The sequence below is a fragment of the Xiphias gladius genome, chromosome 22, assembly GCF_016859285.1.
Source record: "Xiphias gladius isolate SHS-SW01 ecotype Sanya breed wild chromosome 22, ASM1685928v1, whole genome shotgun sequence".
Lineage (NCBI taxonomy): Eukaryota > Metazoa > Chordata > Actinopteri > Istiophoriformes > Xiphiidae > Xiphias > Xiphias gladius.
In genome coordinates, this window is record NC_053421.1 from 13,245,295 (window position 1) to 13,265,370 (window position 20,076).

Sequence of the window (20,076 nt, forward strand, 5' to 3'; positions counted from 1 at the left end):
ACAGATGAACTCATCTGTAATCATACAGATGAGTTCATTTGTAATCATACAGATGAACTCATCTCCTTTTTAAATATGTTATAGCAGCAGCCAAGCAGCCATCAACTATAAAGGGTGAATTGAGTGTTAAACCTGTGCTCAGCCAAAAATGTTGACCAAATACTGCATGGTTCACTGTGTAACATCTGCTCCGCTTGAATTCCATTTCCTCAATTATTTGTCTTGAAAGATTTGTTCATTTTTTTAATGAAAGAAAATAGTCTTAATTCAAAGATCTATTCAGAACATAAGATCACAGTACAAACTTGGCAATATAGCATTAGTTGTGTCACGTTACCCTTGTTTTGTACATGATGGCTACAATATATTTTATATGAATATTTCAGCTCTATATGTGACTGAGACTGGGATCCAGTCTGAAGAAACCTGGTTGTTTTAAACGACCCGAGGACATTACGCAGGTCAGTAAATACAAATATTCTCAAAAGTAATTTATTTGTCTGATACTGTGAACGATCTCTTGTTCTGTGTTATAAGCAATTGACATTTAAATGCAGTAAAGTACAACCAGTTGGAACAAGGCAGCTGGACCTCAGCCAGTACACACTATTCAGTACCTGAGCTTACGTTTATCAGCACAGGCCACCACCTTGTGGACAACCTCCAGCACAGCACCTGAATTCTACTGTCTGCCGGAAATGCAAAAAGGTACTTTTTTGTCCAACTTATTTTATTACCAACATGTGACATTTTTAAAGACAAAATAAATGAAGTCACAAAGATCAAGTTTGGTTGTGGTGACAGATACTTTAACACTTGAATTTTAAGTGGTTAATTGTAATAACTCTTTAATATAATTGATTGATAAATATCTACAATGCTATCGGCATTTTTAAGGACAATCATGAGTAAAAGAATTTTGACAATTGCAAAAGTCAGACTGGGAATAAACATAACCACATTCATTTCCAAATTTAAATTCACTGCTTGACAGTAGACATGTTCATCTAGCCACAGGCCTTCTTGAATTGAAGACCTTGATCCCGTTTTGCATTGAAGATCGAGCATATTTGGTCAGGAGGGCTCCGGTGGTCTGTTTCTCTCCACACAGGTCTCTGGATGAGGAGAAGAGGGAGGAAGTGAATTATAACGTGTTATAATGAACCAGGTTGCTTATCTAGAAGGTTAAAAATCAGTTAATTCACAAGTTGTTATTATTTTGCTTTTATTGAAAGGATAAGATAATTTCTTAGATGGATAACACCAACTGTATGTATGGCGTGATGTCCTCTTCTGTCCATTTCTCTCTGAGTGTGAAGAGGTGGTTGAAGCGCTCCAGCGTGTCCTCTGGGAGTTCCTCCACTCGCAGCAGGCAGATAGTCTCTGGACGGGACATGCGGTCCACCAGGGCAACGCTCTGGAAGATTTACAATGCCATCAGCGCTGCGGCCAGTTTCTCAAGAAGGTCAGTCAACAACTATGCTCCATATTAGCTCAGTCTAGTTAGGGGGTATTTGGAGGCTAAATTCTAAACTAAATAAAATGCAAACTGGCTTGGAAGAGAAATAACACTGAGATATGAGGAAGAGTCTGGTGATTTTTAATGGATTCCTGGCCCCTAGAAGCCATAGCACTCTTCAATGTTTCGGCTGCAAGGTGTAGTGGCTTTGTATGCATTCTTAAGACAACTTATCTGACCCTTATTAAAAAAAAAAAAAGACTCAGACCCTACTTTTGGACCCCCGGTTCGTAAATAATGAAGAAAACCTTTTTTCAAAATACAGGTCAGATTGCAGTATGTAGTATAAGCGAGGTACAGGCTAACCTTTAGCTGGTCCAGTCTTGTGCTCATGCCCTCCGGGACGCTCTGCTGCCAGACCTCCTGAAACTCCCTTAGGTTGAACTTGACAGCGTTCTGCAGCAGCATTAGTGCTACGCCTCTACAGACTTTATCCTCATGCAATGCGTAAAACACTTCGTCTGTATAGAGGAAGGAGGAGAAAGAGATTTTAGTACAGTGTAGCTCCAGATTGCGTAAGAATATCCTACCAATTTGCTAATAAAATCTTATGGTCTATCAATTGAATCTTTTTTTTTTTTTCTTTACCGTTTTCAGTATAAGGTTTCCCATAGCAGTTCAAACAGTGCTCGATCATCCCTCTGTGAATAAGAAAGAGAATATCATTATTGGAACCTCACCGACCATCTACTCTATTATAAGACTTATAATAGATGCTCAGAAAGTCAGTACAACCTCTCTAGTTTTGTTATTTGGGTAGTTTTTTGATTCCTCAGTCTCAACATAACTAAAAACCAACTTTAGTTTTAACTGCCAACTTTTTGCCTTTCCTTTTGTAGATCTCTACCGGTGAACATGAGGATCTCAGATGTTAACTTACTTGGGCTCCAGCGGGGCTAACTCTTCCAGACTGATTTGAAGGGGAACCTTGTTGAAGGACCACGACTCAGAATCCACCAGCTGAGTCACATGACCGAGCAGCTTCATCTCATAGTCAAAGTCCAGCATGCGCCAGTAGCCTGGAAGAAAGAAAGACACTTTTTGTAAACAGCCTTTAGGTTTAACAATTCATACAGGTATGTATGTAAATTATTAACAAAAGTCACTGTTTACCATCTATTTGACAGGCATGGATGGTCTCTAAGTGGGTCTTTATCTCCTCTTCACTGGCCTGGATCCTCTCCAACAGATCCTGCATTGTGTACTGACAACAGAGGAACACAAAGGGAAGCACTTACTAAGAGCTATGGTAACATTCAAAAGAAGGACCATTCATCTTAGCAAGCAATACTCAAATATATGGTTTAAAAGCCACTAATTTTCAAAAAGGAAAGGACATATTGACATAGAAGCCCCACATTCTTTCACCAGATGCATTACATGATACAGTCAGTTAGGGCTGCACTGATATTTTACTTAACAGAGATATCATTTGTAGTAAGCAAATATTTTTTATCATGCAAAATTTGTGGAAACTGAGCGATAGCCTACATGGTGACGGACTTCTACCATGGGCACTACTGAAAGAAAGAAGACTTAATATGCATGCTAGTGATACTCAGTCCTACAGGCTATTATGTTTAATGACTTCTCTATAGAAGATGTTTTACCCTGTTCTCTGTGTTCTCTGCCTGTGCTCCTAAAACAGGTCCTTCATAAGGATTCTCCTTTAAAAGCTTTGACAGTTTCCTCAGTTTAGGACGCTGTTTCCTCAGTTCCCAGTAGCTGTTGCAAAATCCCCAGATCTACAACAGAAGTAGGATATTGTTAGTGTATGTGGGTCATAAGTTCAACCAACCATTATGTGCACGTGTCTGTTTGTGTGGATGTTACACTACGTCAGGCAAGTGTTCATGTGTTCTTATGCATCTATCAATTCCGTACCTGTGCGTGCACCACTTGAGAGCTGTCTGGGCTGTTAGTGAGTTGGTCTGGCGTTCTGCATCCTGGTACAAACAGCAGCAGGTTGGAGGTGTCAGCTATTTTAAGATCATAGGTCTTGTCACCACTACAGAGCACTGCATGCTCATCTTTATCCCCCCGAATCACTAGACTGGAAAAAGATCAAATTACAATTGTTAGTTATTGTTTATAAGTTACATTTACATATGTATTTGCATCCATTCCGCTCATCTTGTGCCTCTGCAGTGCAAATCAGTTTTGATTATCTTCACCCTCATTTATCATTTGTGTTAAACAAGACAAAAAGGGAATGACAACAGTTTACAGACTATGTGCTCTTATGAGGTTGTATATTAATGAACGGTAGTGCTGAAATGATGAGTTCATTTTTTGATTAGTCGATCTTCACAAAATAAAACGACAACAATTTAAAAAAAACGATTTGCTTAAACCATTTAAGTAAAAAAGACAAACTGGCTCCACCCTCTGAAATGAGATGAATGATTGCTTTTATATCACTGTAGATTATATAACCTTTGGGTTTTTGACCGTTGTCAGATATAACAAGCATTTTGAAGATGTCTCATTGGGCTCTGGGGCACTTAAGGAGGGTATTTTTCATTGTTTTTTGAAATTTAAGAGATGCAGCGATTACATCTATAGCTTAATCAATCGCGAAACTAATCAGACCTTGTGACGAGAACAGAATAAAACAGAACAACAATGCTTCCTTATTGAATGCACACTATCAATAGCTTACGTTTGGCCAGCTTCTATGTGTTTGCACAGTGTGTCGTCCAGCTCCATCAGGCAGTAGTCTGCAGACGCAACATTTTCCCCAAAAGTCAGACAGTGGATTGTTTTCTTTAGATCCTCTTCTTTCAGTTTGGCGATCTGCAGCGTGGCCTGCACCTCCTCTAAAGTTCTCATTTTTAGCACAGACGGCAAGCTAACTCGATGGTGTTTTGACGAATAAACCCTTTTTAACTGACGAGACAAACTGTCAGAAAATTCCCTTTTTAATGAAGTGTAAAATGTTTTTTTTTTCCTCTGTATCCGGTGATTGTCAAATTTCCCCGCGCTGTTTCTATCGTGGGAAGGAAGTGGTAACTACGTCGAGGCGCGACGTCAAAATACGACCGGGTAGAAACTACTGTTCGATTGACTCTTAAATAAATGCTAAAACAATTATCATCGAAGATTTATATAGATTGTCATGTAGATTTACTAATAAGTCAAGTGAGTGTGCTGATGAAATGTCGGTACATTTTGCTACATGAGCTAGATATAGCTAAAGCTGTAACATAGGAACAGCGAAGTCTCAAATCTTGTTTCAACCGAATAAAGTTACCGAATGGACCGTTGCTCACGTTAAGGGTCAAATGTATTGAGGATGTGCTTGTAGTGTCGTTGAAATGTCAAGTTTCTCCAGATCTGCCCAGGTGATATTACACATCATTCATTACATAATCTTATTTTTATTTCACAATTTGACTGTTACTTGCGTTTAATCTCACGCGGGTTCGATAGCCACACCGTTAGCTAGCATTGCTAATGAGCTAGCCGCGGTGTGTGTGTCTGTGTTTGTGAGTGAGTGAGTGAGTATGAACATTATTGTAATGGTTAGCTAGGAAACTAGTGGACAGTGTTCAGCAAAAAATACCCACGTATCGAAGTTGTAGCCTAACTCTTTTCTTTACAAGAAGCGTTATGACTGTAAGATCAATATTATTTCTAGTTAGCCCCTCTGAACTTTAAAATATGGCAGCCTGAAGCATTGTTACGGGATATTTTGGGGTTAGGTCTTACAACAGAGCTCTGAATACTTTTCAGACCTGTGTGTTGATCTCAACAAATTGAGATGTGGCCATAGTGGTGCAGTTGATGAACTATTTCCGGTGGCTGCTACTAATGTCAAAACTGGAAAGGAAATTACATAGACATCAATAGTTAAGAAGGAACTTTAAAATATACAGTACTGCACAAAAGTTGTATATAATATAATATGAACTAAGGGATGCTTTCAGAAATAATGCCATGAACAGTATTTATTCACCCATTAACTTCATACAAAGTGCAGTAAACAGAAAAAGAAAACGTAATCAAATCAATATTTGCTGTGACCACACTTTGCCTTTAAAACAGCATTAGTTCTTCTAAGTACACTTGTACACAGGTTAAATTTTCGGAAAATCTTGATCTTGGAGAACAACATTTCTTCTATGGGTTTAGTCTGTCTCTTTGTCTTCTGTCTCTTCATGTAATCTCAGCCTGACTAATTGATGTTGGGATCAGGACTCTGTGGCAGGCAGACCTGTTGCAGGACGCCCTGTTCTTCTTGTAGCTGAAGATAGCTCTTTACGACTCTGGCTGTATGTTTTGGCTTGTTGCCCAACTGCAAAATGAATTTGTGACCAATTGGATGCCTTTGTCATAGTATTGTGTGATGGATACGCATCTAAACATCTACAATGCCTAAAACTTTTGCACAATACTGTATATTCTATTTGGGAAAGGTCAAGGAGTTTGATATATTCCCTGAAGATGTCAGACATGCACTGAATTTCTGTCATACTGTGTGTGTGAATTAACTTACATTCATAGAGTACAGTTTCTGTGTCTGCCACAATCTGTGTGTAGATGAGTCTTTTGTTGACACTTATCCCTTCCTATGAGCAGAGAACTGGGATTGACCAGTAGTGCATTTGTGATGGTGATGGTGGTGTTTGGTGCATTCTGTAAATCAGTGCAGTGCAAGAATGTCTGTTCACAAATAATTGCTTGGGGTTTATTTGGGTTGGATGTTGGGCTTTAGTAGCATATTCATGGTGCCAGGCTTATGGAGTGCTCACTTTATTACAGGAAAAGTACAACAACGTTTCTCATACCATTAAACCTGTGATGGTCCCATGTCTGTCATTTTAACCATCCCATTCTTTATCCCTTTCTTCTTTCAGCAATGGGCAACCTTTGCCCGCTCCTGGTTCTTAATAGATGCCAGGATGCAGCCTCCTGGGAAGATCGCAAGCATGTGTTCTGTTAGATTACAGGGGAAGCACAAACCTATCTACCATTCAATGAGTGAGTAGGACCTGCTACCTCCAGTCCCATCCCAGTTTAAGGTTGTTGTGGCATGGAATGACCACACAATGGCAGTAGAGTATAAACTTAAAAAATATTTTTGATTTCTTCTTACTTATTCTTTGTGAAGTTACATTCTCATAATATTCTTTGTTTTCTGGAAAATGAGTCTTCACTACTCTAGAAAAAATAGCTGCTGTTTTTGGTGTAATAATGGGAAGTCCAGCTGTGTCTGTACCTTTCTGTCTCTCTGTTAAAACGGAGTCAAGTATTTCTTCTTATAATTTCTAACATAACTGTAACCTCTCGATCATCTTCGCAGGTGACTGTGGTGACCATGTGGTAGTAATAAACACCAAACATATAGCTTTCTCTGGAAACAAATGGGAGCAGAAAGTCTACTCATCACACACAGGGTAAGTGCCTAGTTAGCTCATATGATACTTCCACTTTTCTTGTCGCTTTTGCTGTTTTTGCTGTTCAGTACTTGTTAAAATTTAAATACAAAGCATGTCTCTGTCGCCTCTTGTCAGAGTCTCTAGGAATGGCAACAATCCACAAACACACCACAGCTTTTGTGGTGGGTTGGAGTTGTATTGTATTTATATTCTGGACTCTCGACTTATGAAAACAAACTGCTGTAATTAAGCATTTTATCTTCTCTGCATAGTGCTTTATGCATTTACATTAGAGATTAGGGGATTAGGGGGGTGACATATAATGAAGTCTGCACTTAAGGCTCAATTACCCCCTTGCTGCTGAAAAGCCTTTAAAATGCATTATTACATATTCGCATATTGCATATTTCCTACAACAATTTACTTTTCTATTTCCTTTGTTTAAAAGAGAAAAAATATTTGATAAGAAGTGCAGATACAAAATCAGAACACTGTTTAATCTTTTAATAAATTGTGTTTAGTAGAGGATCTTATTCTTTGTCATGTCTGGTAAATGCATACTTAGATTTTTTATATGAATCGAATAACTGTAAGTGGAATACTAGAGAAGTTAGAGATGTTAAAGCACTGTGGTCTTGGTATGTCATGCACAACAAGTACTGACTAAGTTTTTGTTTTTTTTCCTAAGGTATCCAGGTGGATTCAAACAAGTCACAGCTGCCCAGCTGCATCAAAAAGACCCAAAAGCTGTAAGTATTGTCAGTCAGCATTTTTTCCTAAAAAACTTAGGAATGTCTCTGCCCTCATACCTTACACGTGGAGTTCTATTATACTGTATGTATGATTTTTAAACCACATTCTTAGAGATTAGCATAATTTTTATGTCTTGCCACATGTGGTGCAGAGTAGGTGTTTCATGGTTTGACATTTATCCCTTCCCGCATATGTGCTGCTCGTGCACATTAATGTGGAGTGCAGAGAACAGGGATTAAGCAGCAGTGGATTCACACTGGTGATGGTGGTGTTTGGTGAAACTCAGTATGAGAATGTCACTTGAGGGATAACTCCTGGAGTTTTGGTTGTTTTGCATATTATTGGGTTCAGGGTTATGGACCCTTCATTGTGTTACAGGAAGTGCAGAGCTTGGCTTTTTATACACAAAGATAAAATTACATTTACGACATGATATGACCTATTGTGGAGATTTTGCTGATTATTGGTCAACTCGTCAGTGAAGAAAGTGTTCAGGAGCCCAAGATGTCTTATGCTGAAAATATTTATTGAAGCTTGGCCAAGGAGATTGGAGAAAATTATCAATACAAGTTTCTTTGCATGATGCCGTCTCCATTCTGAAGCTCAGTCCCCTGTGCTCAGTCTTTTAACCCTTATTGATTATGCTGCAAATACTTTAAGCCCAGAAATTGTCAAGCTCAATGCCGCCACAGTTTGTGGAGTTAGTCTATTGGTTCGTTATTCTGTAAACAAGTTAATGTTTTTACCTGTGCTAGTTCAGATTACATTGCATGTAGCCTTCAGTATAACGTCAGCGCATCCTGGTCTTGAGCCACTGTTATCTGGCTAAACCCATGGATTCTAGCAGATCCCGGTCTAAGACTTCCAGGCAGGCAAAAACAGCCATCTCCTTTGACCTTGGCTACTACAACAATGTTGCTTCACTTTTATCAGAATGGCTTGGTTTCCCCAAAATAACCCCAGACAGCTGCCCAGCGTCTCAGGGAGAGAAGACAGTTTGCCTTTCAGAAAGATTTGCTGCTGTTTCGCCTGAGACCTCAAGGCCCATGCTTGACTGGTTTAATCCAATAGAAAATTCCCTCACACGACGGAAAAAATGTACTTGACTAACCACTGGCAATCCCTGATGTTCAAAACATCAAGGCTTTGACAAAAGCGAGAGAGAACAACTCATGAACTGAGAGGATAAGTTTGGCAATAGTCTATATTTTTCTTATTGTGAACAAGTCCCATGAAAAGACTAAAACCAACAATGTATTGTACACGTACTTTCTGTTTAGCCAAAGCTTGATACAGCAAATTTCTCTGTGCCACAGAGCAAAAACTATTTTCCAAATACTATTCAAAATCTATTAAAATGCAAACTTACCAGAAACCCAAATGTGTATTAATCCGCATTTTAAAAAATAGTCCCCAACAAATTCCTTATTTACTCGTTTGTAGACTTTTTCCACATGTGTAGGCTAATGAATATGTAAAATGCTATTGTCATGTGGGGACCACTAAAAGTAGGTGAATTACCTGCACTGGTTCCCAACCTGTAGTTGACAAAACCAGGGGAGACATCTACTCTGCTGTTGGCTCTTTCCTGATGCAGGTTTAAGTCCAGTCCCTGACTTCAGACTTTTGTCCTGATGGTGGTTTAGTTAAAATGAGGTTTTGGGGGATTGGAGAGAGAAGAGGGAGAAATAGAATTGGACAGATAAATGATTTGTCAGCACTGCCTCTGCCCAGCATCTCTGTCCAATATATCTGTCCAATCCATCAATCCAGTAACTCTGAAGTTGAATTCACCTTTTTAGCAACCAGCCTCATATTGAGAAACACAGTCAATTTTTGGGACGGACGCAAATGTAAGAAAAAAAGTTGTAAGGTTGCTATAGATACTGACGTTTTTACGAGAAAAAAATAGTTGACTGTATTCCAACCTTTTCAATGTGCTTCTTCTCACCAGATTGTGAAGTTGTCAGTTTACGGCATGCTTCCTAAGAATCTACACCGGCGCACCATGATGCAGCGATTACACATCTTCCCTGATGATGTAAGTCCTGTTTCTCCTTATCTCTCATAGCTGACAGGTCTAGAGATACCCCCCCTACAACTTCATCATCCAGGCTTATTAAGGACAATCACAAAGGGGGCACAATATTAGAAGGGGTGCACTGATCTTATTTTGCAGATACAGACTCAAAAAAATGAGCCAATTTGAATCTTGTTTTCCCAACCTTTATCCAGGTCAAGGTTTTCTTAATTTCTGCTGCTTCACCTTTATGGTTAATATCAGTTGATTAATATACATATGTTCTGGCTGTTTGAAGTGCTGGACAATGAGGTGGCCGCTCTGTGTCTCCCACTGGTCGTGAGCTTGCCTCAGAAGCATTTTGCACTTTCTCAGTCTTGTATAATATAAGTCTGTGGAATTTTCTTTTAATAACAAGTGGTCATATGACTGTGTAATGTTAAGGGTTTCAATCGTAGTGATGATCCCACAGAGAATTATCACCCAACTTTGCAGTTCCCCTCACCTCTACTGAGCCTTTTGGGTTTAGAGCCCACAGCTTTACTGTTTTGGTTCATTCTCACTGCCCTAATCCACGTTGTTTCCTGATGCAGCTGGCAGATGTTTTCAGCAAGCTCTGATAAACCAACCATACGCTACCTGCTCAGCCCCAAATGGCAGACAGTTAATGATTAGCTATTTAACGTAGTGGATCGTTTAGCAGCTAAAGAGCCAGATATTTTTTTAAGAGTTTAGAGAGATTAAAAAAAAAAAAAAAGCGCTAAAAGGAGAGTGAATATAGGACTTGCATACATCCCATGGTCAATAACACGACTCCAGATGAATGCTAATATTGTTCTGTATCTGCTGGATGTGTAAATAAGCAGCTGTTTGTTGATGCCAGTGTTGTCTTTTGTGCTTTCTGCAGTGCAGCTTGTACCGTTGCCCCCAAGAAGCCAAAAAAAAAAAAAAAATCAAGTAATACTGCTTTGATCGCATTGGTGTGACTAATATGTTTCTGCTTGGTTTTCAAAGTGTGTCAGTCTCCTCTCACTACTTTAGTCAAAAGAGGAAACATGCATTGCATCATTGTTGCAGTGATTTATGGTCTGTGCAGTTCATAGACAACACTTTTGGCACTCTGGAGCATTACATGTTGATTGTTTTAAAATTGCATTGGCGAGAACCACCAGTGTCACACATCAAAAGTTCTCAAATGAGCTGAAACAAAAAAAGAGAGGCTGATAATTGACCTGGGCGACGTGGTCCAGGAACTGGATGTAATTTTTATCCATGTGAGAGCATTATCATTATTTCCACGCGTGTGTCAAGAGAAGAAAATCAGATCATGAAGTTTGTGGTACATGGGGTGTTTGCTGTCAGACTTTAGAGGTGAATAAAGTCCGACACCTGTCTTTTATTTTGTCCTGTTCCTGTCACGATATCCAAATTGATGTTGTGCAGTGTGCATCCCCAAGTATTACCAGATGGGCTTCCCGAGCCTTGTGAATGTCTGCAGTCCCATCTGCAATTCAGAACAGCGCAGATACTGTAAAGTTGGTAGAGTTTTCTTAAAACTTAGTCAGAACTATCTGTCCGCTCCTTAATGAATTGTAGGCACATACCCAGCTGTAATGAATATCAATAAAAGTGACTGTCGGTCAACCCTGGAGAGTTGCGGACTCCACTTCTTTCTGTAGAATGTCTGAGCTGCTTCTGCAAATGGTGTTAATGCTGCCTTCTTCTTCATCCTCACCTTCTTTTTCATGTCACCTCCTTTCAGTTCTTTGTGCCATCCCATTTCCTTCCTCTCTCCTTTTAATTGTCCCGCCTAAAACTTTCTCCTCTGTCCACCCCTCACTAGGAGCTGCCAGAGGACATCCGAGCCAACCTGACGGAGGAGCTGCCTCAGCCCAGAGAAATCCCCAGGAAACTCAGCGAGTACACCCAGGAGGAGATAGACGCCTTCCCCAGGCTTTGGACACCGTATGTAGAAACACACACGTACAGTCTGTACTCAAACACAGCATAGCCTGAATAAATGCGCACACACATACGCTACATACAGTGCACATATAGGTAACACAGCACATAAATGCAAATAAAGGAGGAGATGAATGTAGTGCCAGACAAAAACCTCAGTAAACGCCAGATAAACCTGATCACTGCGTCACTGTCTTTGTTGCTGTCTTCCTGTGTGTGTGTGTGTGTGTGTGTGTGTGTGTGTGTGTGTGTGTGTGTGTGTGTGTGTGTGTGTGTGTGTGTGTATTTGGAGTGTTACACATTCATCTATCTATATATCTCATGTTTAAGTGGAGTTGTTATCTGGTGCCTTTCAATTATCATTTTTTGCTTGTCAGGGGCGACTAGGTCGTTCATTGTCATGATGATCAGTGACTACTACTGTAAAAACTGCACTTGCACAGTAGTGTTTTCACTTTTTCTTTTTTGTGGTTCAGTTGTCAAAAGATGACATCAAGCAAAATATCCCTTGGTAGCAGCTAAGAACTAGCACTGTTTGTCTTCAGTGGACTGAACTAAACATTCAATGACACATTTTAACATTTATGGTCATGCTAACCCCTGACTTCTACCTTCTTTTTTTAATTGCATGACATACTTTAAAAGTACCTCGCTGGGAATCAAGTCCTCATATTTCTGTCCTATATTTCTGAGAACCTTTAGCCTGCATTACAATGAGTAATGCAAACACACACAGAGCCATCTTTTTGTGTGTTGTACTAAAGAGGAACAGCCAAAAGGGGGTGATGTTGAACTGATTACCATCTCAGAGTGCTTCTCGTTCCACCTTTGTGTATTCCTACCAACCTGCCTCTGTGATTCATTCATGATTGTTTGGAATATAGCGGCCGGTCATGCAGTTATATCTGTAAAATTAAAAGCTGTTTTCAAATACTCTGCATTGACAATAGATGACATGTCTGAGATAAACGGAAGTTTTTTATTCTTCCATTCGGAAGAATTACCGATTTACAAATCCACAGATGATGTTGAGGCACCAACGAAGTGGTATATTCATTTGGCACACTTCTTTTTCTCAACTGTGCCCATATGGACTGTTTTTGACTATAGAGGAGAGTCACAGTAAATGGCATGTCACTGCTAATTGCGGTGCACAGCAGTGCGGTGCAATCTTCATGTCGATGAATACGGGGGGTTTTGCACTCACCCACTGCTTTGCTCCGCGCTGATCTTGTCAGTAGTGCAGAGTGCATTGTTTTCATGGTCTTACAAAGCAGCATATATATGAATGGATCTAACCCAAAAGCATGCCAACCCCTCTTTTGTTGCCAGTTTGACTGACACTTTCCCCTTGTGCAGGGAAAAATAAGATGCAACATTTTTCATTGTAACTACAAACACGTGGCTGTTGTGTAAATGATTGTCAGCCAACAATGAGCTGTCAGTATGTGACATGATGCATGGAGGACAAGGACTGACTGTTGGACGAGTAGCCACTTGATTCCTGGGAATAGACTTTCTGTGGTTAAAAATTCACTATGTGAATTCTGCGGTAGGAACTTGCATACAGCTTGAAGTACCTAAATATATAAGCTTTTCTCTCCCAAGTTGAAATTTTTTTGTTGTGTTCTCTCTGATGGTTACATGTCAGAGTGCCCCGTGAGTTTCCCTGAAAGGTTGCCTTTTGCTACCATCAAACATCATAGGCCACTCAACACCTACTCTGTAGATGTTGTATTGTTTAATAGACATTTATATCTCAGATATTTCAGTTTTTCCCTGGTCTAGGTGCTGTGCCAAACCTTTGAATATAAATAGCAAAATGTCACATGTGGGGGAGAGTAAGCTGCTTTCCACCCCTCCCTGGCTGTTTGGACATGCAAGGTTTCTCTGCACGCTGTGAGAGAGAGCATCTGTTATTTGGCATAATCATATTCATGGCTTTTCTGACTGAAGTATTTTCTGGTTGGAGATTAGACTGGCATTGTGACCCGCGGTTTGCTGTCATGATAAAGTTGTCCTGTTGCATTTCTCTGGGCTGACCTGTGGAAACATCATTCTGATGGGTGAACTGAGAGCATCCTCTCCTCCACCTGCTCAGCAAAAGCCTTAGCATCCATCAATCCATCCATTCGTCCATATTCCAGCTGCCCTATCCTGGTCACTGCCCTTCATTCGCAGGAGGAGTGGCTCAACACCCACTTCCTGTGGTAGTCTTTATTTTTACTACTCAGAGGTTGTGACTGCTGGTGAGCTCGTGAAAAAGCTCAAATGGAAAATTCAGAGGCGTTGCCTTGTGGCTCACGTCTTAGCAGCGCCAGTCTAATATACTGTATAACCATTGTTAATGCTCTCTGTCGTTATTACATATGTTAATGTTTCAAGCAGTGACCAGCCTCTTAACAACACTGTGAAACATAGTCATGCAACTTTTGTGTTTCTTTACTTCGTGAAATAATGGGTTGCATATGTGTTTGCTATATGCACAGTGAGTTGGCACTTATTAGGTACACCTAGCTAAAACTAATGCATTCTGATAATAGTCCTGCAATGAATCATCCCCTCATGAAGGTTATAATGTTCAGTTTTTACTGAAACTGTTAGAGGTGTTGATTCAACTGTGTGATCATTTTGGAGGCTGTAGTTTGTGGTGCTGTTGAACTGTGTTGCATTATACAGTGAGGTGTGTCTGCGATTTACCTTGACCTCGGGTTCGGATTTATTGCAGGACTGTCATATTAGACTGCATTAGTTTTACGAGATGTTCCTAATTAACTGGCAACAGTGTACATTTCGCAGCTGTTTTTACATTGTGTTCAATACACTATTTGCAATTGTTCTTGGCTTAGAACTAAACAATAATAACGTTTAAGTATTCATCAAGTTATTGAAGAATCATTTCACCATTATGCCCCCAGTATAATTGAGTTTAATGGAATTTTGTTTGCGTTTCCTTACTGCATGTTAAAAATAATATTTTATAAAAATTCAACAGCAGTGTGTCCTCACTGAACTCGGTGTCAACAGTTTTCATTGGAACTACTTTCTACTGAAGAAACAGTCCCTATGAAAAATGTGTGTTCTTGTGCCGCAACAGGGAAATTGTCTCTGGAAATACTGTTGCTGTTTAATTCTTTAAAATGTAATATTTCAGTGCTGTGAGCACCACAAACAAAATTCCATTAATCTCCACGGTTTTAGGGTTGAGGCAGAAATCTCAGGCTCTCAAAATCGGGTTGCATAAAACCAAATCTGCATGTTAGGTTACCACAAGACGCAATTGAGATAATGTTTTGGTTGTGTTTGGTTGGAATGACCCTTTAAACCTAAAAAACAGTACTTTACTATGATCCTGACACTATTTCATCGTGGGAACCCCTCCATTTGGTACTTGAAACACATTTGATTAACACAACCCACATTTGGCATGAATATTTGAAGTGAAATAATTGAATTAAATGAAGTGAAAATGCTTCACATAGTTTACACATAGGGCTCTGACTCAAAAACTGTTTTCACTCAGCTGCTGTCCTCTTTGTTTGATGTGTACATGGCGTTTGGCATTGTCAGAGTGTGTGCGCGTGATGATAAACGAGCCACTTATTGTTTACTTATTGAATCTCCTCAGCCAATCAGTGCGTTTGCTCAGGCCTGTCACTGTATGGTTGTCAAGGTCAAGCCAATCCTAGTTTATTTAAGAGAAGGGCCTTGGCCTTGTTAATATTCCCTAACACACTCATTCATTTTACTGAGCGTGTGCGTGTGTATGGGGTTGAGATTATCAAGGGCGATTCAGTTGTTACCCTTTATTAAACACAAAGTTAATATTCTCTCAGAAAAACCTTGGAGCAGAGGCAAAAGATTATTATTGGATATGCAGCCACCCTTCTTCCTCCCTCCGCACATGCACGCACGCACGCACACATGCTCAGACATAAAAAATCAACAACATAAACATTCTGCTGTAGTGGATAGCAGAGATTGTACACTTGATAATATTTTTCCTACTTTGTATCAAAACCAATAGAGCATGCTCTGATAATATCTGTCTGCTGCAATCTCTGCTCGAAATTAAAGGGAAAGAAACACAAAGAGGATACTATGTCTGGTCTCATTTTGAAAAGAAAAAACAATAAGATCTGTCTGGTCTCTCATCTGTCTCTTTCTCTCCATGTTTTCCTAGTAATAGCTTCTTTTTCCAGACTTTCATGCCCCCCCAGACTAATATATGTTGTCCCGTGTCTTCTCCACAGACCTGAAGACTACAAGATGAAATGAAATCCAGGCTGCCTGACATGAGCAAAACTGAAGACTTTCACATTCACACTAACTGCAAGCAACAGTTTCCTCAAATTTATTTGCAGTTATGATACATGCCAAAAAAGTATCGCAAGTCAAAAGTTCAAAAACACAAGAACTGATTTTCTCCGTTCAGATGAAACATCACAAAAACAAAATCAGATTGTGTAAATCAGGCAACAGCGGCTCTGATCAGAGAAATTCAGATTCTGTGGGTTTTGCTCTGATTATACAACCATGAAATGAACAGTTATGGCCCATAAAAAATGACATCTGTTAGAGCTGATCCTGCCTGTGTAGGTTTGTTGGTTCACAGCGAAACCAATTAATGTGTTACCATGACAACATTCAGGCCATCAGTGTGGTTTCAGTAGAAAATTTGAACACTGGTCAGGAAATCCTGAGCTTTTCTTCTTGTCAATGTGCTAGAACTTCCCATACTGTTGTCAAATACAAATCAATTTTTATTTGAATTGTAAAATAGGCTAATAAACAATTTAATTCACTTGTTCCCGTCTAGTAGTGTTTTTACATAAATGTTGTAAAATCTAGTTTAATTTTGAACTTTTTGTATTCCTAAAGTTAAATGACCTAACACACGATTTTGTAGTGTCATTACAGATTTATTGGTTATAAAAGCAAACAAAATAGAAAATAAATAAGTTCATATTGTACTAAGGGGTATGGTGGTGAGACACATTCCTTATTAAAACTGCTCAAGTTGACAGTTTAAATCTCAAATAGACCAGAGGCAGCTCGCAGCTCAACTTGGAGTTACTTTAGTGCTCGTTTCTTCAGACTGCAGCGCAGGAGGGGCGAAGTTTACACTTGTGGTTTTTCTCCTTACTGTTTTCACTGAAAAGGCAGCAGACTGTTTGGAATAACAACTGGATCCAGGTCTCCTTCCAGCGCAAGGTCAGAGGTCAACCAGTGAGAAAAGCGTTTCCACAGTGAACAGGCCCGACTTTGTATAAGAACAATAAACAACAAACTGGTGCAGCGACAATACACAAACAACACAGATTTTTCCTTTAAAATTCACCACAAGTCTGAGTATTGAAACCCACAACAGACCTGCTCCATGTTCGTAGTAACAGAATGAAATATGGCAGGACAAAATGTAATGGGGGGCCAGATTTTCTTTGAAAGAAAATAATTTAAACGATAAAGGTGATTTGTTTTCCACAGTGTTAATGTAATATTAAACAACAGAAATTTAATGCATATGCTTCTACATTTCATTCTGGGGCGTTAACTCCTGCAATGGTTCAGCCAGAATCCTGGTAAAGAGAAGCAAACTTCAATACTGCATGGAGAAATCACTTCAAAACATTTCAATATTCCTTTACACACTAAAATAAGTGGGGGAAACATGATTCATCATTATAAAAAGCAGCCTGTACAAAGGTTGCCAGCTCATCGTCCCGAATGATTTGAACGGTAAAATAATCTAGTTAGTTACATAAACCAAAACAAGATGCACGTATCCAGTTACACACTCACTGGTTGGCTCAAAGGAGACATGCAGCTTCACACAAAAAAGATTTTAGTCCTGAAATCAATTGTAAAATGGAAATAAACAGGTCTTACCTTTACATTACCACTGGACGATGCTAACATAGATCAGGCACTTTTCGGACCCCCTTTTTACAGAGATATCGTACAAGATTCCAACGAGCTATTTACACTGTTTCACCTGGTGGAGAAACTCACTTGAGACATGGGGACAGGGGGGGGTTCTCACTACAGTGTCAGATTGGGGGGTTGTGTGTGTGTGTGTGTGTGTGTGTATGTCAGTGTCTGATTTGTTTCCATGTTTGAATACGTGTGTGTGTGTGTGTGTGTGTGTGTGTGTGTGTGTGTGTGTGTGTGTGTGTGTGTGTTGTGGCGTGCAGGGCTCAAGCACTTCAGGTGAGTCCGTCCTTCCTCTAAAGTCCTCCCTCCTCACTCTCCTCCATGACAACGACATCGCGTGAAAACCTCCTGGCGACACCCGGCGACCTCAGCTCCACATCCTCAGAGTGGGTGGGGCTCGAGCGGTAACCGTGGCGAGCGTGGGCCAATTGGGAAGGCTGTTGGGGATAGTACTGAGGGGGGTAGCCACGATGGTAATCGCGGTCCTGCTCCTCCTCTCCCTCCTCCTCGTCTTCACCTCCTTGGTCGTCGTCGTAAGCCACTGCAGCAGGGTTGTACAGCTGGTTGTAGGGCTGGTAGCCACCGTGAGGCAGGGGTTGGACTGGGGTGGTGGGAATATTTGGGGTCAGTTTGAGTGTATATTTCTGGATCACCACAGCTAACAAAGCCACCACTACAGGTGAGCAGGGAGCGAGGTTAACGCTGGCTTTGTGACTAAAAATGCCTTAAATGAGCACAAAAGCACAGCAGGAATGGGAAGCATGCACGGATTGAAATTTAAATGATAAAGCAGGTTTAAATGATTTCAAGCATTTTCTTATCTTATATCACTGACAAGGAAACGAGCTCCTTGGGACTGTGCACAAGCAGATTTGGGACCTAAGACAGTGTCCAAAAGATTGGGTTAATAAAGTCAGTTAAGGAAACAAAGAAAATCTGATCTTTACCACATATAGCCCAGAAATGAAAACATCCAATCTGGGTCACATTAGGGGTAAAATTTAGATTTTCTGCCCACCTTATAATGTGAGAGATGCACAGATAGAGGGGATTGGTTAGTAATAAATGCGGCCAATCAGCATCAGAGCAGTTCATCGGTATTTACTGGAGATTAGCTTTGAAGAGATTTGAGCTTGAAGCGGGGTGAAGCAGAGGCTACTGCAGCAAAGCATTGTGTGCATGAGTATTTGTTGATGGATGGCACTGCGATCAGCGGTGGTGTTCATCACAGCAGCGTTGTGTGGTTTTGTTTGGTCTTGTGGGAAGGTAAACTAATCCATTTGTGTCTCTGACACACTCTAATGATGAAACACACGGCTTAACAGTTCCATCAAGAAATTCAGCTGATAGTAGCAATTAATCCAGTTTCTCCTCATAATAATCATGTGCATTAGGACTGAAAATCTTTTGAGAATAATGTTTTTGAAAACTTGCACGTGACTCAAAAACTGGGTGAAGAGAGATTTGGTGCCTTCAAAAATTCTGGATAATTTCACACAGTCTGCAAAAATGAAATACAGGTTGCAAGTAATTTGGAGGGGAAAAAAAAAAAATTCTGCTGCAGGGATTAGAGGTTAAACACAGGGGCCAGGAGTAATTATCCATCCCAAGAAATATGGAGGCCTTGAGGCAATTGTTGAATTGATCAATTTCCTCAGTTTCTAGTCTTATGCACTAGGCACAGGAAGGAAGGATGGAAGGAGGTGAGCACAGGAGGAGGAGGAGGAGGAGGAGAGGGGGAGAACGGTTGGAGAATGCTCCTCAGTAATCATTCCCATAGTCCTGTTGAACTTCAGTCAGAAAGACGAGGAAATGGAGGGAGGGGAACACAGGGAGGGTGAAAAAAAAAAAGTCAGAGAGAAGATGTTACCTCATATCAGGAGGAAAACCCAACGACACCGAAGAGTTAAACCTCTCAAACTGCACCGACAGACACTTTTCCAGCTGTTGGGTTGCAGTTTTGAGGTAGAGAATTAGTCTTGGAATCTGCTTTCTCTTTTAGAGAAGGAAATACACACACCCTGAGTAGTTCTTATAATAAATTTAGCTCAAATAACTTAAGACATTCGTGTAAAAAATTTGGAAAGATGGAAGATGTGTAAGATCTGTATTTCTCTTTCTTTACACAAGAAAGTACAAATAATGATTTCCAACAAAGAAAACAAAAGTGCAACATGAGCGTTTGTAGTCCATAAGCATGCCTTGCGAGTAATACTGTGTCAAAGATTGTGAGGCGATTTCTTGCAGTAACACACCACAACTGCAGTGTTTCACCAGTAATTACTCAGTGAATGCTCATTTGAAGGCACTTTGCTTCATGCACACAGCTATGCTAAACTCTGTATTCAGTGAAATTTGATCTCCAGGAATAAGATCCAGGATATGAGGGCTGGGTTTTCCCTCATTTTCTAGAGAAGTTGAAAGGGATAGCTCAGTTTGAGACATTTAACTACTTAACCAGAGAAGGACAAACTCATAAATGCCCTTTTATGTATCTGCTTGCAGCT

At 40.1% G+C, this 20,076-nt stretch overlaps 3 protein-coding genes across 4 annotated transcripts in view; 1 reads left to right on the forward strand and 2 right to left on the reverse strand.

Moving 5' to 3' along the window:
• Positions 1–787: 787 nt before the first annotated feature.
• dscc1 (DNA replication and sister chromatid cohesion 1) lies at positions 788–4,576 on the reverse strand. Its single transcript, XM_040116904.1, has 9 exons — positions 4,182–4,576; positions 3,404–3,572; positions 3,130–3,264; positions 2,633–2,723; positions 2,400–2,538; positions 2,108–2,160; positions 1,826–1,980; positions 1,269–1,417; positions 788–1,115 (listed from the first exon to the last, which is right to left on the reverse strand). The coding sequence occupies exons 1-9, from the start codon at positions 4,349–4,351 to the stop codon at positions 1,004–1,006; spliced, it is 1,173 nt and encodes a 390-aa protein (XP_039972838.1). The 5' UTR covers positions 4,352–4,576; the 3' UTR covers positions 788–1,003.
• mrpl13 (mitochondrial ribosomal protein L13) lies at positions 4,558–16,443 on the forward strand. The gene is made up of 7 exons (XM_040116905.1): positions 4,558–4,863; positions 6,379–6,502; positions 6,825–6,918; positions 7,589–7,649; positions 9,608–9,694; positions 11,517–11,638; positions 15,889–16,443. The coding sequence occupies exons 1-7, from the start codon at positions 4,837–4,839 to the stop codon at positions 15,911–15,913; spliced, it is 540 nt and encodes a 179-aa protein (XP_039972839.1). The 5' UTR covers positions 4,558–4,836; the 3' UTR covers positions 15,914–16,443.
• The window catches only part of col14a1a (collagen, type XIV, alpha 1a), a 131,654-nt gene continuing 128,014 nt past the window's right edge, over positions 16,437–20,076 (reverse strand). The window contains exon 48 of one of the 2 annotated variants that reach the window (XM_040116900.1): positions 16,437–18,170. In XM_040116900.1, coding sequence (XP_039972834.1) covers positions 17,863–18,170 — 308 coding nt within the window. In that variant the 3' untranslated portion in view covers positions 16,437–17,862. Of the gene's footprint in view, positions 19,360–20,076 lie in introns of both variants that reach the window. The other variant, XM_040116901.1, reaches the window with a different exon arrangement.